At 45.7% G+C, this 24874-nt stretch overlaps 1 protein-coding gene across 41 annotated transcripts in view; it reads right to left on the bottom strand.

The window, feature by feature from the left end:
* MAMLD1 (mastermind like domain containing 1) overlaps positions 1–24874 on the bottom strand; it is a 566578-nt gene that overhangs the window by 14658 nt on the left and 527046 nt on the right. For 40 of the 41 annotated variants that reach the window (XM_078364352.1, XM_078364350.1, XM_078364348.1 and 37 more), the window contains one exon: positions 22653–22775. The exons of the other annotated variant lie outside the window; for it this stretch is intronic. In XM_078364352.1, coding sequence (XP_078220478.1) covers positions 22653–22775 — 123 coding nt within the window. The remainder of the gene's footprint in view (positions 1–22652; positions 22776–24874) is intronic. 41 annotated transcript variants of the gene reach the window in all.

Genomic DNA, 24874 nt, shown 5'->3' with positions numbered 1-24874 from the left:
CTCTGTGGCTGCACTGACTTCAGAAGCCAACTTCAGTTGTTTAAGTCACTCGTGAGGTTACTATACCCCAAATCCAGGTTCTTCCACAGCTCTGCCTTCACCTTTTTGGGCTACCTGGCTTCTGGACAACATGGTGAAACCCCATCTCTACTAAAAATACAAGTTAGCTGGGCGTGGTGGTATGTGCCTGTAGTCCCATCTATTTGGGAGTCTGAGGCACTAGAATCACTTGAATCCAAGAGGTGGAGGTTGCAATGAGCCAAGATCATGCCACTACACCTAGGTAGTGCCAATCCCACCCATTTGGTGGATCTGTTCTGGAAATCTGCATTTTGTAAAAGTTTTCTTGGAGCAGGGTACCCCCTAAGCTTGGAAGAGTTTAGGCTTTTCTGGAGTTTTCCCTCCACAAATGTATATAATTTAACTTTAACATTTCAAAATGTAAGTGTTTAGGGCTGATTAAAATTGACTGGGTCCAAAATCAAGTCACCTCATCACTTAAATTCTCAGTTTTGAAATTTAATCACAAAATTAAGTTCAACCGATAAATTGCTACTTTGACAAGGGGAAAAATAACCCAGTAATAGAAAAAGGTAGAACCCATAATATATAAAGAAATGAAGGAATTACTATCCCCTGGGCAGTTACTTCACTGGGGCACATTCCTGTGGATATCCCATAGTACTTGGCATTGAGTGAATCAGCAGTACCCTTCCCACTTCTGACATTGAGGCGTCGTGCTACTTGGGGGAGCATCAGGGGCTGGGTAAAAGGGGGAGGGTATCAAGGCTTTCCAGAGTCTAGCATTTCAGTAGCCAACAGAGGCCTGTGGCAATCGTTGCCCTGACAGTTTCTGGAAGCTTTGTATTTTCTCATCATGATGATGATGATAGTGATGATCACACACATTGTGCCAGGCACGAGTGAAACACTGCAAGTGCTGACTAAGTGAAACATTCAATACCCACGACAAGCCTGAAAGATAGCTACTGTTATGACCCCCACTTGATAGGTGGGGAAAATAAGGTTCAGAAAAGCAAAGTAACTTGCTCAAAGTCACACCATATGCAACTGGCAGAGCCAGATGCTGAACCTGGGGTGGACTTATGTGAAAATCCAGGCTCTTAACCACAAATACTACAAGTGATTCAATATAAAGCAATATTCGAAGCATAACCCTCACCCCAACCCCCACCTCCCCTCCCAGTCTCAAATTCCCTCAGTACCTCCTTGATGGGCACAGTCAGCACTGCTGATAGGCTCTGGGCTTCCAAGGGAGCCATCCAACTAACCGTCATGTTAGTGCAACCGAGGAAGGGAGCGGCAGGATTTCCTTTGGAGACTTCCGGATTTACACAGCAGATTTAATGCATGCATCTAAATTCTCTCCCTCCCAGAGCCTCATTAAAACTACAGTAAGAGTTGATGTTTTGTTTCATTTTTAAAGACAAAGTCCCACCAGAATAGGAAGAACAGGAGAGGAGATAACAGCATCATAATTTTTGAAGCTAAAATGTAGATAGACCAGGATTAACCGACTACACAGCACCAAGGAAGCGGAATCACAAGACAACAGAGGAGAAAACTGGAAAGGAACATGGTCTATGTGGCAGAATCTTCCCCCAGTTCAGAAACAGGAGCTCTAGATGGTCTCTAACCTGGGAGGTAAAGTGGAACTTGGGGACATGACCAGCATAATGGGGTTGGGCTGAAAACTGGTTAAGGAGCAGGTAGATCTCTGAATCCCCTCTCTGACTCTGTGTCCCCAGGTATCTGCCTGTTCCTGGAAGAGGTCTGGCTTGACCCTTGTCTGGTGAATTTCCTGCTCTGCTTTCCTGGTCCTGCTGGCCAGATCAGCAGAGGCCACTCACTTCACCCCACAGGGATGTTCTGTGTTGCCCTGCATCTGGGAACTGGAGGTACTGGAGGCCGGCTGCAGTAAGCTTGAAAGTAAAACACAGAGGGCAGTCCAATCTCTTTGGCCATATTTCTTCTGTATATCCACTACCATGTGCACAACTCTGCCAGTGTCCTGATGGTGGTGGGCTCTACACATTCCCAGGAAGCTGAAGGCAGGTAATGACAGGGACAGGTCAGCTTCTCTTCATCTGCTAATGGCCTGGGACCCCTTCCTTAAATGCCTAGATTGTGCTTGCCACTAAGGTGTTTTGTTTTTAGATGGAGTTTTACTCTGCTGCCCAGGCTGGAGTACAGTGGCACGATCTCGGCTCACCACAACCTCCACCTCCTGCATTCAAGAGATTCTCCTGCCTCAGCCTCCTGAGTAGCTGGGATTACAGGTGCATGCCACTACACCCAGCTAATTTTGTATTTTTAGTAGAGATAGGATTTCACCATGTTGGCCAGGCTGGTCTCAAACTCCTGACCTCGGGTGATCGGACCACCTCAGCCTCCCAAAGTGCTGAGATTACAGGTGTGAACCACAACACCTGGCGAAGGCTTTGGTTTGTTTGTTTGTTTTGAGACAGGGTCTCACTCTGGTCACCCAGGCTGGAGTACAGTAGCACAATCACAGCTCAATGAAACCTCTGCCTCCCTGGCAGGCTCACTTGATCCTCCCATATCAGCTTCCCAGGTAGCTTGGACTACCGGCATGCGCCACCATGACCAGCTAATTTTTTATATTTTTAGTAGAGACGGGGTTTTCCCATGTTGCCTAGGTTAGGCTCAAACTCTGGGCTCAAGCGATCTGCCTGCCTTAGCCTCCTGAAGTGCTGGGGTTACAGGTGTGAGCCACCACACCTGGTCCTGCCACTAAGGTTTTGAAAATGAAGCAATTACAACTTTGAGTCTATTAATAAGTGATGGAGCTATATAGAAAAGCAGTAGAATCATTATCTTGGATCAGGAAGGTCACATGGGGATCAGTGTTGACAGCGGGTTTTCATTTTTCACTTCTTTATTAAACTGTGCATATACGCCTTACACACTTTGCTGCATCAATGCTGTATTTCACAATAAAGGGAAAAAGCTATATACAGAGCTTAATACCAGTAATGTGAAATATGTATTTCTACATAGAAAAATGATTGAAATACCGCATCCCAACGTGTTCACACAGTAGTTGTTTCTGGATTATTTATATATTAAATGTTTATATATTGTATTATGCCATGAGGTTTGTGTTCTCTCTCCACTTTTTGCATTTTTCCAAGTTTACTACAAAAAGCACGTATTACTCTTATAGTCAGAAAGTCATAAAATATTTAAAAAGACAAAACTGAATTTAATAAGGACCAACAGAAAATAGATGAGCCATCTGTGGAAATCTGCGTAGGAGAATACTACCTAAAGAGATTGCTGACGTGCATTTCTCACTACGATGAGCTCAAAGCTTGCCAGAACCTAGGGTCTATTTCTAGAGTTGGCTCTTGGAAGCCAGGATAGTTGTTATCTCTGGGACAAGGGAGGCTCACACAGGGGGCTTCTAAAATATTCTGAATGTTCTATTTCTGAACCTGGTTGGTGGGTACATGACTGTTGGTTTTATTATTATGTTTTATATACTCTTCCGTATGTATGGCATGGATTCCAAAAAAAGATTTTCTTTAGAGGAAACCAGAATCATGTGAGTAGAAAATATGGTGTTGTGTTGAAGGAACAACTCAAGTTTATATAAAATCATTGTCATTTATAGGTTTAAAAAGTTGCTTCGGAATTTTGGTCTAACTGACTTGTCTTCTCTGCAGGAAATCACAGCTCCTTCTGAACCTGCTCCTGGCAGAGGAGATTAGGCTAGGTTCAAGGCTGCAAGTGCCTAGCTCAACACACTCTCTTTATGGGATTTAGGATTTGTCTGGTGTTGGCTCTCTGAGCTCTTGTCAGGAATGCCAACTCTTTAAAGGTTCAGGATTTGAAGCCTGCCTTCCTCCCCCAGATTTTGTCCACACAGACATTCAAGTACGTATTTCAACTACAAATGACTCTGTGCTTTCCTATTACTCCTCTCCTTCATGGTAACCTGTCTGGTGTCTTTCCTTCTCTACATTTATGGGAGGGGGATATCATTTTCTGCTCTCCTGTCACTGAAGACTCCACCTTCTGTCTTCTGACCCATCCAATTTTCCTGGGGCCACTTCCTCTCCTTACCACCCTAACACTTTTGTAACTTGAGGAGAAATGAGAGATCACCTAGTCAGGTCATCATTCTCTGTAGATGAAGAGGCCCAATGGTTTGCTCAAGAGTTGCCAAGCAAGTTAAAGACAGAGAGTATGAAAGTCAGTGAGACCTATAGAAAGCATCTATCCTCACTGTTTTGTAGGGACTCAGTCTCTGTGTGTGAACCCCTGGAATGTCACCCACTAAGAAACATTGGCTGACACCAACTCCCCACTTGGTAGGTGGGGACATGGAGACTCATGGCAGGAAAGGGCCTTGCCCCAAGCCAGAGCAGACTAGGACTCATCACTCTCAATTTTCAGTCCAGGGCACCTTGTTGTGACTATTACAAAGGCAGCCACTTTCCCTGGTCTGAAAGACAGGAATAGAGAAGAGAAGAGAAGAGAAGAGTGGAAGGCAGAGTATATGGCTTTGATGAATATCCAGGTGAAAACAGATCTATATGAGAAGCAAATTTCAAGAAAGAGAAGAGAAGAGAAAATGTCCCATACATTGCTGGCCTCTTTCAACCTTGCTTTGATTCTTGCTGAAAAGGGCACCTACCGTGTATTTCTGAGTTAAACATGCAGGCCAGAGTTGGGAAAGCCACTGCACCTCTTCTTTAGCCTCCAGGGCTGTGCCCCTGCAAATGGCCTGCAGCCTCGGTGCCTCACTCTCCAGACTGCATTTTGGAAGATGAGACAGAGGCCTGCATTAGAATAGGGGAGCAGAATGGGTGAGATGGGGGATCCTTGATGGTGAACCAGATGAAGGAGTGGTTGCCAAATGCCAGGTCTCCTTTGTAGCTCCAATCCAAAGGCTCTGGAGCCCTTATAATGCAGAACATCAGGTACGTTTAACCCCACTGTCCTCAACAATGACAGCAGTGCAATTTTGGGCAGATGGCCATTTGGGATGCAACGTCCTTAATCTTAACTGGGAAGGCTCCCCATCCGGGCCCCTGTGATGCACACCTGGAGGAAGCTAGAGTAACCAGAACCTCAGCACAGTTCCATCCGGGATGCCCAGGTCTGAGACCAAAAAGGTAACTCTCTTTTCTGAGTCCTGGCCCAGTTGTGTCTCTCTCTCTGTAATTCTCTGAGATGCCTGTCTCCCCGTTTTTGTCCCATCAGGAGGCAAGAGCAATCACTAGGCCAGACTCTGCCATAAGCCACGCCAGCTTGTTACCCAGCTTCTCAAGCAGCAAAGAACAGCCTTGTTTCTATCTTATCCCCCTGTCCCCTCCCCCCACCCCACCTCCCAGACATTCAGCTTCTGGCTTCCCTAGAGCTGTCTGCTTCTTCGTGGTCCTCCATTCCTTGAAAAGACCTTCTAGTCACTAGTGTATATAAATGGCCACGTAGCCCAGATTACACTGAGGTCAACAGCTGAGGCTCTGAGAGTTGTCACACACTGGCACAGGAGAGGAGGCTATTCCCCCAGAGAATTTGGAGAGCACCCCCATCTGCTTACAACAAAAAGCCCATCCACTGTGCTTGGCAGTAGGTGATCTGAGAGCTAGTGGAATCCTGTGACACTGTTCAGTGAGGAGAGCAGTGATGGGCCCTGGAAAATACCAGAGACAAGGCAGGAGACCTGAAATCTAGGCTTAGCTCTTCATGTACTCGGCAGTTGTGTGACCTCAGACAACCAGTGTTACCTCTCTAAGCCTCAGTTTCCTTATGCAGAAGGAGGGGGAATAACATCAGAGCCCACTTCTTGGGGCTGCTGTGACGACAGGATGATAAAGACAAAGAGAAATCACTCAGTGCAATGGAAACTCTTGTAAGGTCCAGTTCAGCCCTCCACACCTACCCTCACTGGTAAAAAGAACCAGTAAGTCAGGTGACCTGAGTTTTCATTTCAGCTTTGCCATTAGCTGTGTGAACTTGAGAAAGTTCCTATCCCTTTTACATCTATTAAGATGATCATGTATTTTTGTCCTTTATTCTATTAATACGGTGTGTTACATTGATTGATTTTTCACAGATTGAACCAGCCTTGTATTCCTGGTATAAGTCGCATTTTTTCATGGTGTGTAATCCTTTATATATACGTTGCTGGATTGAGTTTGCTAGTATTTTGTTGAGGATTTTTATATCTCAATTTATAAGGGATATTTGTCTACCTTCCCCTTTTAGGGCCACAATTTCCCTACAATGATGTAGTTGAACTAGACAACCTCTAAGGTCTTTCAATATTCATATTCTCTGATTCTGTGAAACTAAGAAAATTAAGAATTAGTGATTCATAGGCATTGGGCAGGCAAAACTTAGACTCCTTGTAGAATAATTAAGAGGCCAAATATTCAGTTTGCTTATTTCTCAAATAACTTTAGTTTCTCCAGTCTGCCCCACCTCCAAGGCCTGATAATCTTTAGATGCTTATGATGGGAGCTAAAACCTACAAGACAATTCATTTTAAACTCCTTCCAAATGCACAGGGTTTATTTTTCTAGACCTGGGGTCAGGTGGGGAATTGGACAAACAATGGAAAGGGGGAAGAAACAACAATCCAAACACTGAGTGACAGAGTAACAAAGAAGCAGTCTAGCTATCAGCCAGTCAAGCCAGCCTTGGCCTTCTTCTCCAAAGTAGTCAGTGTAATTCTATCACCAGTTTCTGTTCCTGTAGCTGTATATTGCTTGCCAGGGACTCTGCCTTCCCAGCCACAACTACCAAGAGAAGGATGTGGTGACCATGCCAGTGGCTGCTCAGATCTCCTAACATGGGAAGCATAATTGCCTCCAGCAGCCACCCCCTTGGATCCATCACTGTTACTGCACTTGTCCTGGACTTTTGCCCAGCCAATGACTGAAAATGGTGAGCACAGTAATGGAGGCCCATTTCTGTGAGGTGCAGGACTCCTCCAGCAGGTGACTTTGGCTCAAGGACTCTCTATTGGCTGAACTTTTCCTGAACTGTGGTTCTGTCTGAGACTCTCCTTACCCAATCCTCCTTCTGGCCCCAGTTGTCACAGTCCACCTGCATTGTGGTCTGAGTCTCTCCCCACCTTCTCTTGCTCTTCTCTGTTTATCTTTCACAGATATTTCTCCCAGTACATTCCTTGAATGTCTAACCCCATACTGGTGGCTGACTTTTGGCAGACCTGAGCAGACACAAAGGAGCACTTGGTTACCTAGCTCTTCTTTCTGCCACAAATATCAAGGGAATGCTTTTACCCTCACCCTTCTGCCACTCCCCACACTGTCCCAGTGAACAACCACAGAAAATGCCGTGGTATAATATTAGGCTGATGCAAAAGTAATTGTGGTTTTTACCATTAAAAGTAATGGCAAAAACCACAATTACTTTTACACCTACCTAGGATTTGTGTTCCCCCAAATTCATACATTGAAACCTAACCCACAATATGACATCATTAGGAGACAGGGCCTTAGGTCATGGGGTGGAGCTCTGCTGAATGAGATTCGTGCCCTTATAAGAAGAGGCCCAAGGAAGCTACCTTGACTCTTCCACCATATGAGAATACAGCAAGAGGGCACATCTACTAATCAGGAAGAGAGCGCTCACCAGACACTGAGTTTACCATTGTCTTGATCTTGCACTTCCCAGCCTCCAGAACTGTGAGCAAGGCATTTCCACTGTCTCTAAGCCACCCAGTCTATGGTCTTTATCATAGCAGCCCGAACTGACTAAGACAGTGAGCAACATGAGAAGTGCCCCATCTCCTCCCTTAAGCACTTGACTCATAGCTCAGTGAGTTCATTTCTGCCTGAGTTTTATTGTGATTCTGTAGATTTCTTGGGCTAGATATATTTTTCTGTTATTTTCCTTCTTCATCCCAGTCATGAATTGGTTGTTTTAAAAAAGACAAGGTAAGTCACGGGGAAACTCCTGACAACTCTACTCTCCTAGGGTTCCTAATAAAAGGGCATTTAGTTGAGTCCTCTGATGCTCTCAACCTGCCAAAGTCTAGCAGCCCTTGGCAAACATGCTGCTTGTGCCCTGCAGAGAAGGTTCTGGGTTCCTACCATACTTCTCTCTCCCTCATGAAAGCCTTGCATCCCAGCAAATGGGTAGCTGATATGGGTCTGTTTCAGACAAAGAAGGGCCAGCTCTGGGAACCAAAATGATGAGCATAAGCATAACCTACCACTGTGCCTGGGAAAGTGGACAACTTCTTTGATATACAAATATCTAATGAGAATGGAATCCATCAATTATCTTAAACTTAGGCACAGTCTTCAAATTCAACATATGTGAGATATACTTTTAGTCAGTTTGTAGACTTTATTTGTAATAAATAAGCTGGTTTCTCTAAAGGAATTATTTTAAATGTTTGGTTTGGTTTGGTTTAATGGTAACATTATATTTAGTGGCAGAGAATTATAGCAATGGTGATAAACTATAAAGTGCAATAAGTTTATACCCTATTCCCACATTTGAGGCTGCCTGCAGATGCATTCAAGATGGAGTCAGAAGTCAGGAGACTCAGGCTGTTATTTGGGGCCCATCATTTTACAGCCTACGTGGGGTTCACCCAGATTAGCTCTCTGAGCCCTGCTGAGTTTGGCATTCTGTAAGCTGGAGAGTCTTCTATTGTCTTCACCTAAGTGTCTATCAACAAACTGAAGGGGTATGGGGGAAGAGGGGACTGGGTGTCTAATCAAGGGGCTATTGTCTGAAGAAAGGAGGCCCAGGGTGACTGGTAGAGAGACACCTTGGGCCCTGGAAGGCACCAGATTCCCAGACAGAAGGGGGAAGGCCATGAAAAAGTTGGCTGTAGATACCAGGGACACTGGGGCTCTCCAGCTGTGTGTTTGTATCTTCTGAACACTTGTGTTTCATTCCTTTAGAGCACCCATAATCATACAGTGTGGGATGGGAATGTGTTACATAGATTGGTCGATAATTCACCACTGTAATAAAATACTGTGGCTAGAATCTGCTCCCAGTCTGCCTTTGACAGCACTTGTGCAATACACATTTATTGAGTATTTACAGTGATTCAGGACCTGTGTTGTGAAAACACTGATGGACAAGGCAGATATGGTCCTTGCCCTTTTAGAGCTGGCATATTCACATAATGGCGGAGCGCATCAGCAAGGATTTGTAATAAAGGCTGGTAAGTGCTATAAAGGAACATTGCAGGGCACTAGAGAACAAATAACAGGAGAACCTGACCTAGGCTGGGGTGCGGGGTTGGTTAGAGGAGGCTTGTTGGAGGAAACGATGTTTAAGCTGTGACCTGAGGATGAAGAGATGTTGGCCAGGTGAGGGGCCCTGAGGCAGAAAACTGGCAACGTTCCCAAACCAACTTGATCTATGTCACAGCCTCACCCAGTACCACTCCTATTCTAAGGCCCAATGAATACCCAGGTCACATAGGGAGAATGCTTGCAAATGTGGCCTAAGGATCCAGGGTTTCCTGGGCAAAGAGCTGCTTTCTGCAGTTACGCAGAACCATCCCCAAAACCGCTGTGCTGTAGTAGACGGGGGTGGGGAGGATGAGAAAGCTTTTATCTTTCTGTTCCTAATTTCTTCAATTCCAGAAAATCTGCTTTCCTGAAGCTCTAAGGTGTCCTTCACTTTCAGCCTCAATTGTTGAAAATTAGATTACAAGCCAAAGAAGAACTCCATGACTTTTTTTTTGAGTTGTTCACACAGTAGAGTTGGGTGTGCCCCACTTATAAAACAATCCATTGTAAGTCAGTATAGATCTAAGAAAAATCCCTGAGCCCTAAATGTCAGAATCAGAAGGGCCCATAAAGATAATCTACACCATAGGTTCTCAAAGCGGAGGGTGGGGTTGCACTAACATCAGCAGCCACAGCCTCTGGACATCTATTACACATGCACATTCCAGGTCCCCACCCATATCTTTGGAGTCAGAAACTCTGGGGTTGGAACCCAGTAATCTGCGTTTTAATAAGCTCTCCAGGCCACATTCCAATGTGAGAACCACTAGTTTAATCCAATCCTCTCCTTATACAGAACAGGAAACTGAGTCTCAGAGATGCATGGACCACCTGACCCCGGCTCAAGCCTTGCTACCGCTGTTCAGCAGGATGTGATCCGTTTGCTGAATCAGTGAACACTGTGTGCTGCTTTCCAATTTCCTCTTTCCCAATTGGAGGGGTTTTTTTTCTTTCTCTTGCACTCTTATTTTATATGCCAAGATGATCATGGTGGCCAGCGGTCCCTGAAACATGAAGAGCTATATACTGACCAAATTCAGAGGATGACACATCACCTGGGATTTCCAGATTGGAGTTGGATCTCTTTGGGAAAGAGGTAAATAGGTTTTCATTAAGAGTGGGAATTTTGGGAGGTGAATGCATGGGAAGGAAGGTGTGTGTGAATGAGGATGGCCAAGAGGTTGATCACAACAAATACAGTTGGTTGCCAGCACTGTCTTCCTTCTCTTGACACCTCCCTCCATTTTCATTTAGGCAGCTTCATTTGCCCCATTGTCACCTCTATGCTTAGGAGGAAACTGGCTTCACATAAGGTCCTGGAGGTGGGGCACTTAGCTGACATGAAGCAGCATAGTAGGTATCTGATCAATTCAGGCCAAAAAGCATGAAATTTGGAGGGGACCTTCTGGGAAAGAAGCTTCCTGATTCTTCTGCTAGAGACTGCAGAAGCTATTCTGCTCTCTGAATGGGGACAGGGGGAAATTTGTAGCCTCTGGAGTTGCTGGCAACTATCGTGTGCCCACAAGGGGGAGCCAACCTTAGGATGAGGCTCCTGCTATGGAAGGCAGAGTAGACAGCCAAAAAGAAACAGCATCTTTGGTAACACTGAGGAACTGTTGATTCAAAGCAACCCTGAAATCTGTCCAACTGCTGGACTTTAACTTTCAGGACTCAGTGTGAACTTTGCTGTCTGCTAATTGGGACTGGATACATCCCAAGTGATAATCTGGCCTGGCCTCTCAGACCCCTGAGTTCATGAGGTCTGCTTTATACCTCCAGCCTCACATTAAAAAACACCCCATTTTTAATGATGAAGCTTGGGGCCTGCTGAACCCTTCTCAGCCTTGAGTCATGTTTTTTTATCTAAGACCAATTCATTTATAGAGAGAAATCTAACACACCTGAACCATCTGTACAATGCACTCTAGCAAATACATTCAGTATGGATCAACTATCACAATCCTGGGCTCTTCATTCAGATCTCAAGTGTGGTACTCAAGCTCTTCAATATGCATTAGTTGAATGTGATACATATTTTAGCTACAATAGTCCAGCTTAACAACATTAAGAATTTCTGGATCATTTTCAATTCTGATGCAAACTAGAATATGTACTTTGTGGGTTTCTGTGAAGAAAATTGTTTTTAAATTTTTAAGCCTCTGGAAAAGTCCAAGAACATACCAGAAAGTCAAGATTTGTTTCAAAGGTAATAACTGTAAACAAAAAAATTAAAAGCCTGTGAAAGGTGTTGCTGGGTAGGATGGTGATGGCTCCAGAAACAATTGTGAAAGCTCACTCTCTTTTTCAATTCCTAGTCTAGTATTATTTTTAAAATGTTATGTGATGAGAGAGTGAGAAATAGACATAAATGAAGTTCAGGGTTACAGAGCAATGTTTGCCTTCAGGAACCTCTTCTCTGGGGGAAATTTCTGATTTGGCGTTGGTTTGGACAATGAGCTCAGGCAGGAGAAATGGGGGATGCAGCTGCTACCCTTGCAAGTGGGATGTAGGAGAGCAGGAATAAAATAGATTGTTGGGAAAAGAGGAGGGAATATCTTGCTTTCCTCTCTACTGGGACAAATGTACCTGGAGCATTTGATGAGTGTAGTCGAGCCTGAGTTACGCAGAGGCCCTCACTCCAATGCTCTGTGATCAGTTGAGAGGCCAGCGGCCAAGATCGGGGTAAAGAATTGGGTGGGGGGGAAAGAGACTCAGTGGGAACATTACAGTTGTCTTCAAATCTCTAAAGGACTCTTAAACTTTGGGGGGCATATTGTACTAGAATGTTGATGAACCTCAAGATTTTGTGATTTGTCTCAAAAGTGAGGCATGGGGAAGGATTCTAAACTCTAAACTGTTTGCAGCAGGGACTTGCTGAAGTCTTTGACGTTCCTAAGAACATGTTGTCATTCAAAAAGCCAACTTACACAAGTTTATGAATGAATTAGTCCTCCGTTGTCATCTTGCCTCTTGCAGTGCAGAATAACTACAGGGGTTGGAAGAGTGGTTCTGCTCACCAGCTACTGTGGAACAAACTGGGCAGAACAGATCTATATAATTCCAGATCTATCTGAATGCACAGGGAATTGACATGGTCAAGGCCATTGCCAGAGGCTGCTCTTTCAACCCCATTCTGTTCCTTTGAGCTGTATCAATCTTGAACTAGGGCAATTCATAGAGCATAAGGGAGTCAGGAGACCTTACTGGGTAGATGCTAGGGGAAAGGGCCTCCTTGTGATGTAATTATTCTGCCAAAGAAGACATTTCCAAATTAAAAGTCAACAAATCAAACAAAAGAATAAAAAATGAATAATACGGATGTCTAAATGAGAATAACAAATAAAAGAAAAAAACCTAAAAAGATAATTTCCATAAAGAATGTACAATCTCCGCTCATGAACTAGTAAAATAAACCTCTTAATTATTTTTAAAACCAGTGATGGGAGCTTATTCAAATACTATCAACTGTTATTATACATTTAAGCCTACCAGGAGAACATATGCTTAACAGCCTTCCAAAAACATTCACTTTGTACTGTGCTAGTCATAAAGAAATAGCAGAGTTACAAACACGCTGTGTGTAAGTGAAGACCACCCACTCACTGCTCTTAGAACTGACCAACATCGATTGGCTTATATTAAGAGTATTAGTACCACCGCAAAGTGGTATGAAAGATCCTTAACCAGGGAAAAGCAATAAAATGAGCGGCCTGAATTTCTAAGCTAGCTGTTATTGGCTTTTCTTACCATGTGCCACTGTCACTGTGGCATGTGAAATGTCAGCCAGAAGTTTTGTTTTAAATGACAACGACAACAGCAGAGACAACAGAACAACCAGTGAAATTGCCACTGGCTGTATGAAAACGTGCATTTGTTGAAAGTTGAAGAAATCACATGTTTTCAGACATCGTGGTCACGGGGGAAATGGGCCCTACATGCAGATGCAAAGTTCTCCCTTCTGCCTAGCACAAGAATAGAAGACTTCCTCGGGCTCCCAAGCCTTGAAGACTGACAATGTCTATCAATAATTCCTCTAAAACGCTCCAAACAGTTTCAGGAACTTAGCATTCTGCAAAGGCTAGCAGATAAAGCCCATTCATTGGTTCATTCCCCGCTTGTGTTCCACTCATTCATTCCAAGGATCATTCAGCTCACATTTACAGAACTAGAGAAGACATCTTCCTACACCTGAGGAGTTTACTACCAAGTGAAGAAGCAGACAAATCCCAAAGAACTCTGATGAAGAAGCGAACATCACCACACTCTGAAAGGCAGAAAGCAGAGATCTTGTGAGCTGGAGCATGAGCAGGGTCAGAATGACCAGGTGTGAACTTTCTAAAAGTCATTTTGGCATTGGTCAGAGAAGTCCTGCTTTGTGTATCAGTGTCAAGGCCTTAGGAGCTGGTTCTCCGGTAGTTGAGATCCACAACCTTTTTCAGAACTCGCTTTCAAGGCCTAGCACTTGCTCTAGAGGGACAGTTTGCACAGAAAGCCAGTCAGAGATGGTGAGTTGCTAGCATCGTTCTGCTGGCTCCTGTATTACTCAGCAAACTGTGAGTCATCTTGGTGTTTCCAGACGTGCAGATATACCAGAGAGCTAATAAAGCGAGTGGGTTTCTTATCCCATTCAGAAGCAGAGATAATACAGGTTCTTGTTTACAGTCACCGCTTTGTTTCCCCCACCCACATATTATCATTTCTCCAAAATGTCAAAAGAGGGACAGCCATTATGTTCAATTTTCCAGGAAAGTTATTTCTGGTTATGCCTGTGCACTTAACAAACACGCACCTCAGTAAGACACAAAAAACCCAGATGGCCCATACAACATGAAGAGTGGATGCACAGTCAATAGTGTTCTTCCCAGGGATGGAAAATGAGCAGTTCAGCTTGCTGCTTCTTCTAGATTGTACACTAACATTATTGAAAAAGAAAAGACTGCTTTTGATTAGGAGAGGACTAGAAAGTGTTTTAAACTGCAGTCTTTACTTTTTCACTGTGGTGAAAATATGTATAGCATAAAATGTACCATTTTAACAATTTTTAAGTGTACAATTCAGTGGCATTAAGTACACGCACAGTGTTGTGCATCTGTCACCGCCATCCATCTCCAGAACGTTCTCATTTTCCTACACTGAAACTCTGTCCCCATTAAACATGAACTTCTGCTTTCCTCCCTCCCCAACTCCTGTCACTCACACTTCTATTGTCTTTCTCCATGGATTGGACTGCTCTAGGGACCTCACATGAATGGAATGATACAATATTTGTCCTTTTGTGACTGGCTTATTTCGCTTAGCATAATGCCTTCAACGATCGTCCATGCTATAGCACATTTCAGAATTTCCTTCATTTTTAAAGCTGAATGATGTTCTGTTGTATAGGCACGCTGCATTTTGTTTATCCGTTCACCAACTGATGGGCATTCGGGTTGTTTCTCTCTTTTGACTATTGTGAACAACACTACTATGAACACTGGTGTACAGACAACTGGTTGTGACCCGGTTTCAATTCTTTCTTTCCTTCTTTAATTTTTTGAGATGGGGTCTCGCTATGTTACCCAGGCTGCAGTGCAGGGCGACGATCAAGGCTCACAGCAATTTTAACCCCTTGGACCCACCTCAGCCTCCCGAGTGTAGCTGAAACTACAGGCATGTGCCACCATGCCTGGTTAATTTTGGTAAATTTTTGTAGAGGTGGTGTCTCGCTGTGTTGCCCAGGCTGGCATTGAACTCCTGGCCTCAGACGATCCTCCCACCTTGGCTTCCCAAAGTGCTGGGATTACAGGTATGAGCCACTGTGTCCAGCCTTGCTTAGGTGGGTACCCAGAAGTGGAATCACTGGATCATATGGTATTGCTATGTGTAATTTTTTGAGGAACTGCCATACTTTTTTTTCCACAGTGGATGCACTTTTTCACATTCCCACCAACAATGCACAAGGGTTCCAACTTCTCCACATTCTCACAGTCACTCGTTATTTTCTCTCTGTGTGTTTATGTGTTTAAATAGCCATCCCAATGGGTGTCAAGATGCTGGTGTTTGAAGATGTGAAACTGGAAAGCTATAGTGGAGTGCACTGTCTGTTCACATTTTCCAGAGCTCATCTTTGAAAGGATTGCCAGATAAAGGGAAAGGGTCATGGAATCATTCCCACTCATTCCCACTCAGGGATGGACGAGGGCCTCCCAGATGGTTCAAAGCTTTGTCACAAGGAAATAAATGATCATTAGTCACAATCGCAAATGAGGAGTCCACCTTCATCTGTTGGCCTGCTGAGACAGCTGGCTTTGGCAAATTCTCTTCATGGGCCACCCCGATATCGGCCTGCAGGAGAATATGCATCCCCACAGCTATGCTCACCTCCTCTGCTCAAAACTGGAGGATGGCAGAATTTGGTAGCATGCTACAGGGGAAAAAGCCTACCAAAACCTGAGCCTTTAGCTGTGAATTGAAATCTCCCAAAAGCAAAGCAAGAATTGGGATAATTTCTGGCGAAGTAGAGCCATGCATCTTTCAGGCCCTGAAGGCCACCTTTGGCCGAGGACTATAAGCATAATGTCCTGGAGCCTCCACTTTGATTTTTCCTGTGCAGCAAATTCCAAGAATCCGTACCAAGGCCTGGGGCTCTGTGCTTTTCATCTGTGTGAGTCCTAGCTGCACATTACTAAGAAACTTGGTTCACATGGGATAAAGGAGAAAGCGTCAAAGTAATGGATGAATGTTGACCCTTTATTCCGCTCTCTATCTTAAAAGCTCTTGCTGAGACGGGAGTTAAGAGTCAGCCATCTGAAGATACCTGCAGAGGTGAGCCTGTGGGAGAAGGGGGAATGATCTCTTGGGCCCTTCTGCTGCTTTTGACTTTCAACAACTTGACTGCTTCAGATGGGGGCAACCAACATAATAAACCCTCATCTAACAAAAACAAACAAAAGCGCCGTTTGTCACTGTGGGCAAAATAACAAAATCAGATAAAATCCCAGACTGTTTCAACTACTTAGGAAAAAGCAGCAACTCTTTCTTTTGGGGCTAGGGACAGGGTGCTTTAAATGTAAGCAGCATCGTACCCTCTGTGGTCCCCTTCAAGCTCAAAAGCAGCCAGGTCAGGGCACACACAGTTGTTTTACAGAGCAGGCCCAGATTGTGGGATTTGTCAATCCTTAAGGGACAGAACAGGCTAAAAGTACAAATAGACTCAGGAAAGGATTCCATAATCCACTATATGGGACCATGAGTGGATCTGAGAGACGGAAGCTGGGGAAGGCACAGGACAGGGAGGGGAGGAGGCAGTCGAGCCCTCTGAGTACTCATCCTTTGCTCACCTGGATGGATGGGTCACATCTCTAATCCCCTTGTCTTTCTGCACCATCCACTCCTGCACTCAGAGACAATGCTGGCTGTAGGTGTCAGGGCCACAGCTGAATGGAGCAAGTCTACTGTGACTTTCACCCGCTCTAGATCTTGTTTATATTTTGCAAACTTTTCACCTGGGGACACATTAGTAGCAGAGCAACAGGAATTCTCTTTCACCTTTGTTATGTGCACAAAACCGGACTGCTTGCTCCAAATGGTGCTCTGTGTTTTGGGTTTGCAGGTATTCCTAAGGAGATACAGCTTAAAGCAGCATGATACGATGATTCATTTCCGTCCTCTTATGCTCTTTGAAAGCCACAGTGAGATTACTTGTCTCACTTTACAATGACAAATAAGTAGGTTGTTTTAATTAACTTAGCATAAAATAATTCATACCCTTCATTTTTTCAAGGACTCATTTTGGGCATCCCAACTTCAGCAAGTTTCTTTAGTTTCTCTTCAGATATTAAGACAAACAAACAAAAAACTTGACAGGAGGTTTCTGGAAATGACTGCCCCTTCAGCTTTCCTAAGCCAGTCACTAAGCAACGAAAACATTCTATCTACTGATGCATCTTAAGTGGGGTCTTTGTGTACCCCCATAAGTTTTGGGGTTGACTGCACTAACTCATGGCTCCAGGGGAACAGTGTAAAATTGCCTTCATTTGAAAGAGTCATTTCTCTTATTCTTCAACTTTTAATAGAAAAAATGTTGACATTTACAAGGTTAGCATTTAACAAGCAGCTCATTCTAAATTTCCACTTTTTCAAAAAGAAAAATAGTTTTGAGGTGGAGAATCGCTAATGGCTCTTAGAAACTGAAAAAGAAACTGAAATTCTTTTTGATTCTTAGTAAGATTAATACCAAGTTCTAAGCCTGTGTTTCCCAAATTCAACAGCCCATGTGGTTTCACTTCCTGGCAATTTAGACTGGTTAAAACAAAACATTTTCGACACTGAGATATCGGTCCTCGAATTTTCAAAATGCATGTTACACTGTGTCTAATCATAGTTCCACCCAAAGCAGCAATGGAAAAGTTCCCCGAAACCAACCGGCTCTTTGCAGCTTAATTTAGAAAGAATGTTAAAACTAAGCTTGTATGTACCATGTTTAAATACAAAATAAGAATGCTCATTCAGGAAAACATTTCCATGTCTGGCAGAGAAAACGCACAGGGCGGGCCTTGGCTCTGACCCATACGCTCTTTGAAATCTGACTGTCTGGTCTCCAATCCTTTATCTGACAAGTGGAGGCCCTTCCTTAGTTATCATTTGACTGGTGGACAACACAGAGCTTCCTCCAGAGGCTTCTGTTCTTGCATTTTAGCGGGACTAACCTTTGAAATAAAATCTGTGATGTTTCTCGCCAGAATTAGCAAAAGACAAAATTTCTGTGAGAACTCGGCCAGCAGTAGTGCTCTCCCACAAGCCTTACTCTCAAAACGAGAGAGGAACACAGGGAAGTTAGTGAGAGGACCTGCAAGTCCAAGGTGACAGGCCCTTCCTTGAAAATATGTGGTGTATCTGATTTGGGGGTGGAGGTCATGCATTTCAGTAAGATAATAAGTAGTTTTTAAAATGTGAATGAGTGATTCCGAGACGGAACAGGCTCATTTGCCGCCTCTGCCTCTCCTGACTCACTAGTTGCAAATGGAGCAGAGGTAACTTTGATCACAATAGGAAATTCTCTTGGCCTCACTAACCTGGTTTGATCATTTTTGTTTTCAATGAGAAGTCATGGTTCAAACATAAAGAATTGAATTTGCAGAGCTAATTGAGACAGTAATACTTAAAGGTTATTCTCTACTGAGTGGACTAGTGGCAGCTTGGAAGTTCAAACCAAAAGGAATCTTAGCAAAGATTCTTTTTGGAGGCTTTGGGAGTGAGAGTGAGTGGTGGAGGAGGACAGAAAAGAGAGGAGAGTGGGAGGCATCCCTTCAGGATGCGTGCTCTGTGTGCCATGACTATGCAGGACCAGTGCTCCTTCCTCTGCCACTCATGTACACATTCTCTGCCCTGTCACTGTCACTGTGTCTCAGCAGTAAACCCTCTGCTAAGTCTTGAAATGGCAGGCACCCCTAAGCATGCTGCAAGCAGCTGGGATCAGATCCATGCTGGCTGCAGGTGGGAGTTAGCTGCCCTTTCCCCCTCCTCTCTGCCCACCTAAAGTCATCCTGGGGTTGCATTTGTTAGTCAGCATCTACATAACTCCAGGCAGCTCAGCTGTGCTTAGACGGAAGAGAAGACAACATTCTTCCCTACCCACTGGTCGGGGGCGCTCAGGAAACCACAGCCTGGCTCGGTGGCTCTATTTCCTTCTGGAGTCTCCGACCTGTGCCCGCTGCCTTGGCTGCTCGTTAGCCGCCTGACAGTGTCTTCATTAACGCCCCTACTCTGGAGCTGTCCATGGGCATGCAGCCCCAGAGTTACTGAACTCCCCCCCACCTGCCCTTTCTCTCCAAGTCACTGTCCATCCCTGGGGGTCAGAGAGGAGCCTGGAGGCTGAGCCGAGGCTGACTAAACTCATTCCATTGGGTTACTCGTATTCTGAATTTCAGAAACTTTCCTGAGAGTTACAGCGAATATTGATGGAGCATAATTGTGTACCAGGCCTTCATCCCATTTAGTCCTCATAGCAGCCCCATGAGATAGTATACTAGTACCTCCATTTTACAGACTGAGGCCTGGAGAGGGCAAATCACTTGCCCAGTAGAAAAGGTGGCAGAACTGGGATTTGGACCCAAGTAATCCGAAGTCTGAGCTTTCTTGAACTTGGCTTTGAGCCCAGCCCCAGGGCCTGTACCCTGCTGAGGCCCCAGGGTAAAGCCCCTGTGTCCCCTGCCCTGTGCCATCTCTCTTCAGGCCATGGGTGCTGGAATTACTGCATTTCTGAGGACTCAGTCTACCAGGGGTGAGAGGCCACGGGTGGGGATAATGGGGGGCTTCCCCAAGGCCCCACTTCAGATGGAGCTGCCCAGATCCTCCTCAGGCCCAACCCCTCAGAAAGAGAAGATGGCAAGTTCACTGCCTCTGCAATTGCCCAGTGTTCACGACTGCGTATGCTAAAGCTTTTCCTTAAGATAGAAAGCATATCAGACCCAGCAGGGCTTAATCCAGCCTTCTCTAAGGCAGGTTTGAGTCCCCCTTCTCTACCCTCTCCATATTTGTCAAAACAACATCATGTGCCTCCTTGGTCTATTTCCCCACAGCTGCCCTCTTCCCCCTGTGCTGCACAGCCTGCCTCAAGGATCAGATTCCAGGCTTTTTTTGTTCTTATTCCAACTGGCCTCTGTCCACATCCCTCCTCCCCATGAAACCGCACTCCCAGTTCTGCAGATCTGAGTGGGGCTCAAATGCACGTGCACTGAGGGCACTCTGGCCAGAGGCTGCCTCTTGCTATCCCCACTCTTCCACAGTTCAACTCCCATCTCCTCGACAGATTTCTTTTTGCCTTTGAGTAAATGTAAGATCTGTACTGCAGTCGTGAATAGTCCAACTGAAGTAAGTTCTAACCCTGATTTTTGCAACACACCAAGGTATCTCCAATAATCTTCGGGGATAAGGGACATTAGATTATGCAAACAAAATTCATTTTGCCTCAGTGTGATTAAACGTCAAGATATATCACCCAGCCTGGAGGAAGGGCGGGAAATTCAGTGATGCGATTTGGGGTCATTAAAACCTGAGAAACTAGCACTGAGTGCTGCAACTCCAAAAAGAGCTGAAAATCCTCCCTTCATGATTTCAGGTCCACATCCCTTACCTGTAACTTCAAGTCCAAGAAGCTGTAAAGGCCAATTGGATTTTTGTAAATTTGGTGCCAAATTTTATGTGGGGGCAAACGTTAACTCTGGACTTGCTTAAATATTCACATTTCTCTGCAAAAGTAATGAAATGCTGCCTCAGATTCCACTGGAGGGTTGTGTGACATTTGGCATTTGTACCACATTACCTTCCTAAAGTCCCAAATGTTCTGATTTTGGAAACTCATCAGGCCCCAGAGGTTTCAGGTCCAAGCCCACAAGGCTGAGCTTGTAGTGTGTGCTGGGCGCCATTCTAAGCAGTTTCAAGTTAGCATCTCCTTTGCCTTGCCAATGCCCTGTGTGAAGGGGACTATTCCTTTCCCCATTTTCAGCTGAGGCCCAGGGCTTGAGTAACATTGCTCACGGGACCTGAATCAGTCAGCATCTGTAGCCAGACGTGAGCCTCAGATCTGCGGGCCTCCAGTGCCCTTGCTCAACCTCCCATGCTAAACAGCTGCCTCAAAGTAACGTGGCATTTGCCTTTTACCTTATGTGGACATGAATGGTCCATTGAACTTGAATAGTTCATTCCACTTGTAAAGCAAAATCCCCCAAGTAGCGAGATGCTGGTCTGTACATCAAAATGAGTTCTTATATAGAAGGCTGGTTTTGGCCTTTCCACTTACTCAAGAATTTATGTCTCATCTCACATTTAGGAATAACTCCTTTAGAAAACTCAGACTTAGGCCAGGCACGGTGGCTCATTCCTGTTATCCCAGTGCTTTGGGAGGCTGAGTTGGAAGGATCACTTGAGCCCGGGAGTTTGAGACCAGACTGGGAAATATAGTGAGACCCTGTCTCTAAAGAAACAAACAGACAGAAACCAAAAAAGCCCTCATGCCCCTCACAAAACCCCAAAGATCCAGATTCAAATGAATGTCCAGTTCTTCCATTGTAACCATTATCCACAAGCTAGTAAATGCCATGTCATAAGTAATCACTGTTCCTGAGGCTCAGCTTGGCCATTAGTAAAACTTGGGAAGTTTGCTTAGCTTGCTGGAAGTGAGAAACATGTTTTTCCCCACCATTGGGGCCACCATCTGTCCTTCCACAGTGGTTCCAGCTCTTGCCTCAAACACTCGTTTTTTCTTTATCTTTTTTCTCTCCCCTGGAAGAGTGACCAGGCCTGAGTTCTTAGGTCTTAGGGTTAAAGAGGAGAGGCTATAAGAAGAAACAGGAGAACTGGAGACCCCCAGCTTGGAGGCCTGGAAGGATACCAGGTAGAGAACAGTGCTAGGGAGAGCAGTGGAGTGAGAGTGCCAGAGAGCTCAAGAAAGAGCCAAGTGAGATCCCCAGCCTGCAAGGCAGGGATGGCCCTTTCCCCTTTCCCATCAGGCTGGGAGTTGTTCAGGAGGGGCAGGGCTTAGAGCAGAAGGAACCCGCAAGGCTCAGAGGCCACACAACTCCTGTCAATCTCATGGTGGCTACGGGGTTTGGAGAAAGCGCAGCTCGTGTCTGTTCTTCCACAGCTACTGGATTTTAGAACCACATCTGAGTCCCATGAAACAGATCTGGGAGCACAGGGTCAGGAGGCAGAGTCCTAGTGAAGCAAACCCCTTATCAGCACGTGCTGTATGCCGGGCCCTGGACAAAGTGCTTTAGATGTATCAACACACTTAATTTCCAGACAACCTATCATCACCTTCATTTGTAGAGGAGGAAGCAACTAAGACGTGACAGTGGAAACAGAAGGCTCCAGAGGCAGTGCCCCATGCACGGGTGTGTGGGTGTGAGTTCTGGAGCAGATCGCCTGCTCTGGCCCCAACTTGCTGTGTGACTGTGGGCAACATTGGTTACTTCTCTGTGCCTTTCCCCCAGCTCTCAAGGGAATGGTAACAGCCCTACCTCTGAGGATTAAAATGAGAAAAGGCAGGTGAAGCACCAGGTCCCATGTCTGGCCCCTGGGCAGGGGCCAGCACGGGCTGGAAAGGCAGCTCTTGGTGGCAATAGCATCCCATTTGGGGAACCCAGCTTCTTGCCTCTGTTGGCAAAGGTCACTTGACCCCTTTATTGTGCTCCTATCCCCAGGGAGCTTGGCTGCTTGGTCTTTCTCCTGAAGGCTTTCTCCAACCCCACCTAGGTCATTGGTTGGGTATGATTTGCATGACCCCAATCATTAAGAATTCTCCCCCTGAGCCAGCTGACCCAGCTCTGGGACAACATAGTCAGTCTACAAAAATGTACCCAATTGAAGACAAAACAAAACAGAAAGGCTCACAATGATAGCTGGTGACACGTCTCCAGGCTGAGGATCTTGCCTGCTAGTGAAAGAGTTCCCGTGTTGATGCTGGGGCTTCACCGAGCTAGCTGCAGAAGTCCATGCAAACAGATGGCAACAGCCCTATAATAAAATCAAACCAAAGTACTCCTGAACTGCAGACCAGGGCCCAAGCCCCAGGCGGCCTGCTGTGTCCTGCCTGCTTTGCCTGTCTCCACACCGCTCCCCCGGCCACCCCCATGGGAACTCTGCTTGCTGTGTGGTCTATCAAATGACCAGCTTCCTGGTGTTAAGCACTCTGCATGGTTATGCTCCAGGAAACCTGGATGGAAAAGATGCAACCTCTGTACTCTAGAGACTGCCACCGTCATACTCACAGAGAGCTCTTGAGTAAGAGGTCAGCCCCTGACAGGTGCTTCCCTTGGCCAAGCACTTTATGATACCTCCTCCTTGACCACTCTCCAGAAGAGGGAGAAAAGGGAGAAGCTTCCTGGAGGGGATGGTGCCTGAGATTAGGAGCTGCAGGTGTTGGACAGGAGAGAAAATGCAGGAAGGGATGGCCAGGCCCAGGGAATGGCTAGAGTAAAGGCTGAGACCACATAGCGTGGGCCAAGTGCTGCAGGTGCTTCTGGGTTATAGAAGTGCAAGGAAGGGCCTGACAGATGCTAAAGGGCCCAGGAGGCTGGTGGGGCCAGCTTACAGGCCTCTGGGGACTTCTCAGCAAGTGTAACACATGATCAGGCCACTGTTTTAGCAAGATGACTCATAGAGCAATGGATGGCTTATTGGGAGACACCAGTTAAGGGTCAACTGTATGCATTCAGACAAAGAATCAAGAGGACCTGGACTTGGGCAAGGATGAGAGGAATGGGAAGGAGGGATGGTAGATGGTGACTGAGTATTCTGTGTAGCCAGACGTGTGACCTGGCCCCATGGAGCCTCCTTGTATTTACACCCTCATGCAGTCTCCTCTGGCTTACATATAATTAACAGAATACAGCAAAAGTAGTGGGATGCTACTTTGCAGACTAGGTCATAGAGACTGTGACTTCTGACTTACTGGCACTATCCCTCCTGCCTCTCCCCACATTAACCAGCTTCACTGGCACACTCTCATGAGAGTGAAGCCAGCTGTCATGTTGTGAGATGCTCTGTGAAGAGGCCGTGCGGCAAGGAACCAAGGGAGGCCTCTGGCCAATAGCTCGTGAGAAACTGAGGCCTCAGTCCGACAACCTGCAAGGAACCGCTTCCTGCCAGCAACCACATTGAGTGGGCTTGGAAGCAGATCCTTCCCTACTGAGCCTTGAGATGACTGCAGCCTTAGGAGATACTCAGCCAGAAGACTCAGTGAAACCATGCCAGGATTCCTGACACCCCGAAATCAGGATGTGGGGTAACATATGCATATAGTTCAAGTTGGTGCTTGGGGTGATTTGTTATGCAGCCACAGATAACTAATACAGGCAGGGGTCGCAGCAATGGAAACTGGCAACTGCAATAGACACACTCAGGTGGAATCAGCTGCATTTCGTGATTGAAAGGCCTGGAGGAGATGAGGGAGGGCAAGAAGTCAAAAGTAATTTCAAGAAGAGCACAGGTTCTGGAGTGAGAACACCTGGCTTCAAGTTCCTGCGCTGTCCCTTGCGAACTATGTGGCTCTATGCAAGTCTTTCAACTCTCTGAGCTTCAGTTTCTTCATTTGTAAAATGGAGACGATTAGAGTCACTAGCTAAGAAGTTCCTTTCACGGCCTGCCTGAGTATCCAGTATGGTGACGAACGGCACGCTGAGGTTGCTCAGCAAAAGTTTGCTATAGCATTTCCAGAAGGCTCAGTGTTTATCCTTCTGCCAGCAGGGACAAGATTTAAATGCTTCAGTGCAATTTCCTTACACATCTTAGGGCTTCACTGGTCCTGCTATGCAGCCCAGTGCAGGGAAGGCATTTCTGTACTCAGCCTTGGCATCCCTAGCTCCCTCCCCCGGGAGCACCTTGTGGGTGCAGCTTTCCTTCCAGGGAAGTTGGGTGACCTGAACAGGCACTGAAACCATCACCTTGGCCTCGTTAACACTGTGCTTTTAACCACACAGGATTAGCTGACTTCGGCAGAATTTTTCAGAGTCATTTCCAGTCTCAGAGAGAACTATAGCCTGGATTTGCCCTCCAGAGCCAGATACTGGCAGCATGGAACACAGCCGTTATTTCCAAAACAAAAGAACACAGCC

Source organism: Callithrix jacchus, chromosome X, assembly GCF_049354715.1.
Source record: "Callithrix jacchus isolate 240 chromosome X, calJac240_pri, whole genome shotgun sequence".
Taxonomy (NCBI): Eukaryota; Metazoa; Chordata; class Mammalia; order Primates; family Cebidae; genus Callithrix; species Callithrix jacchus.
Note: the sequence above shows the minus strand (reverse complement) of the source record. Positions and strands in the feature narration are given on the sequence as shown.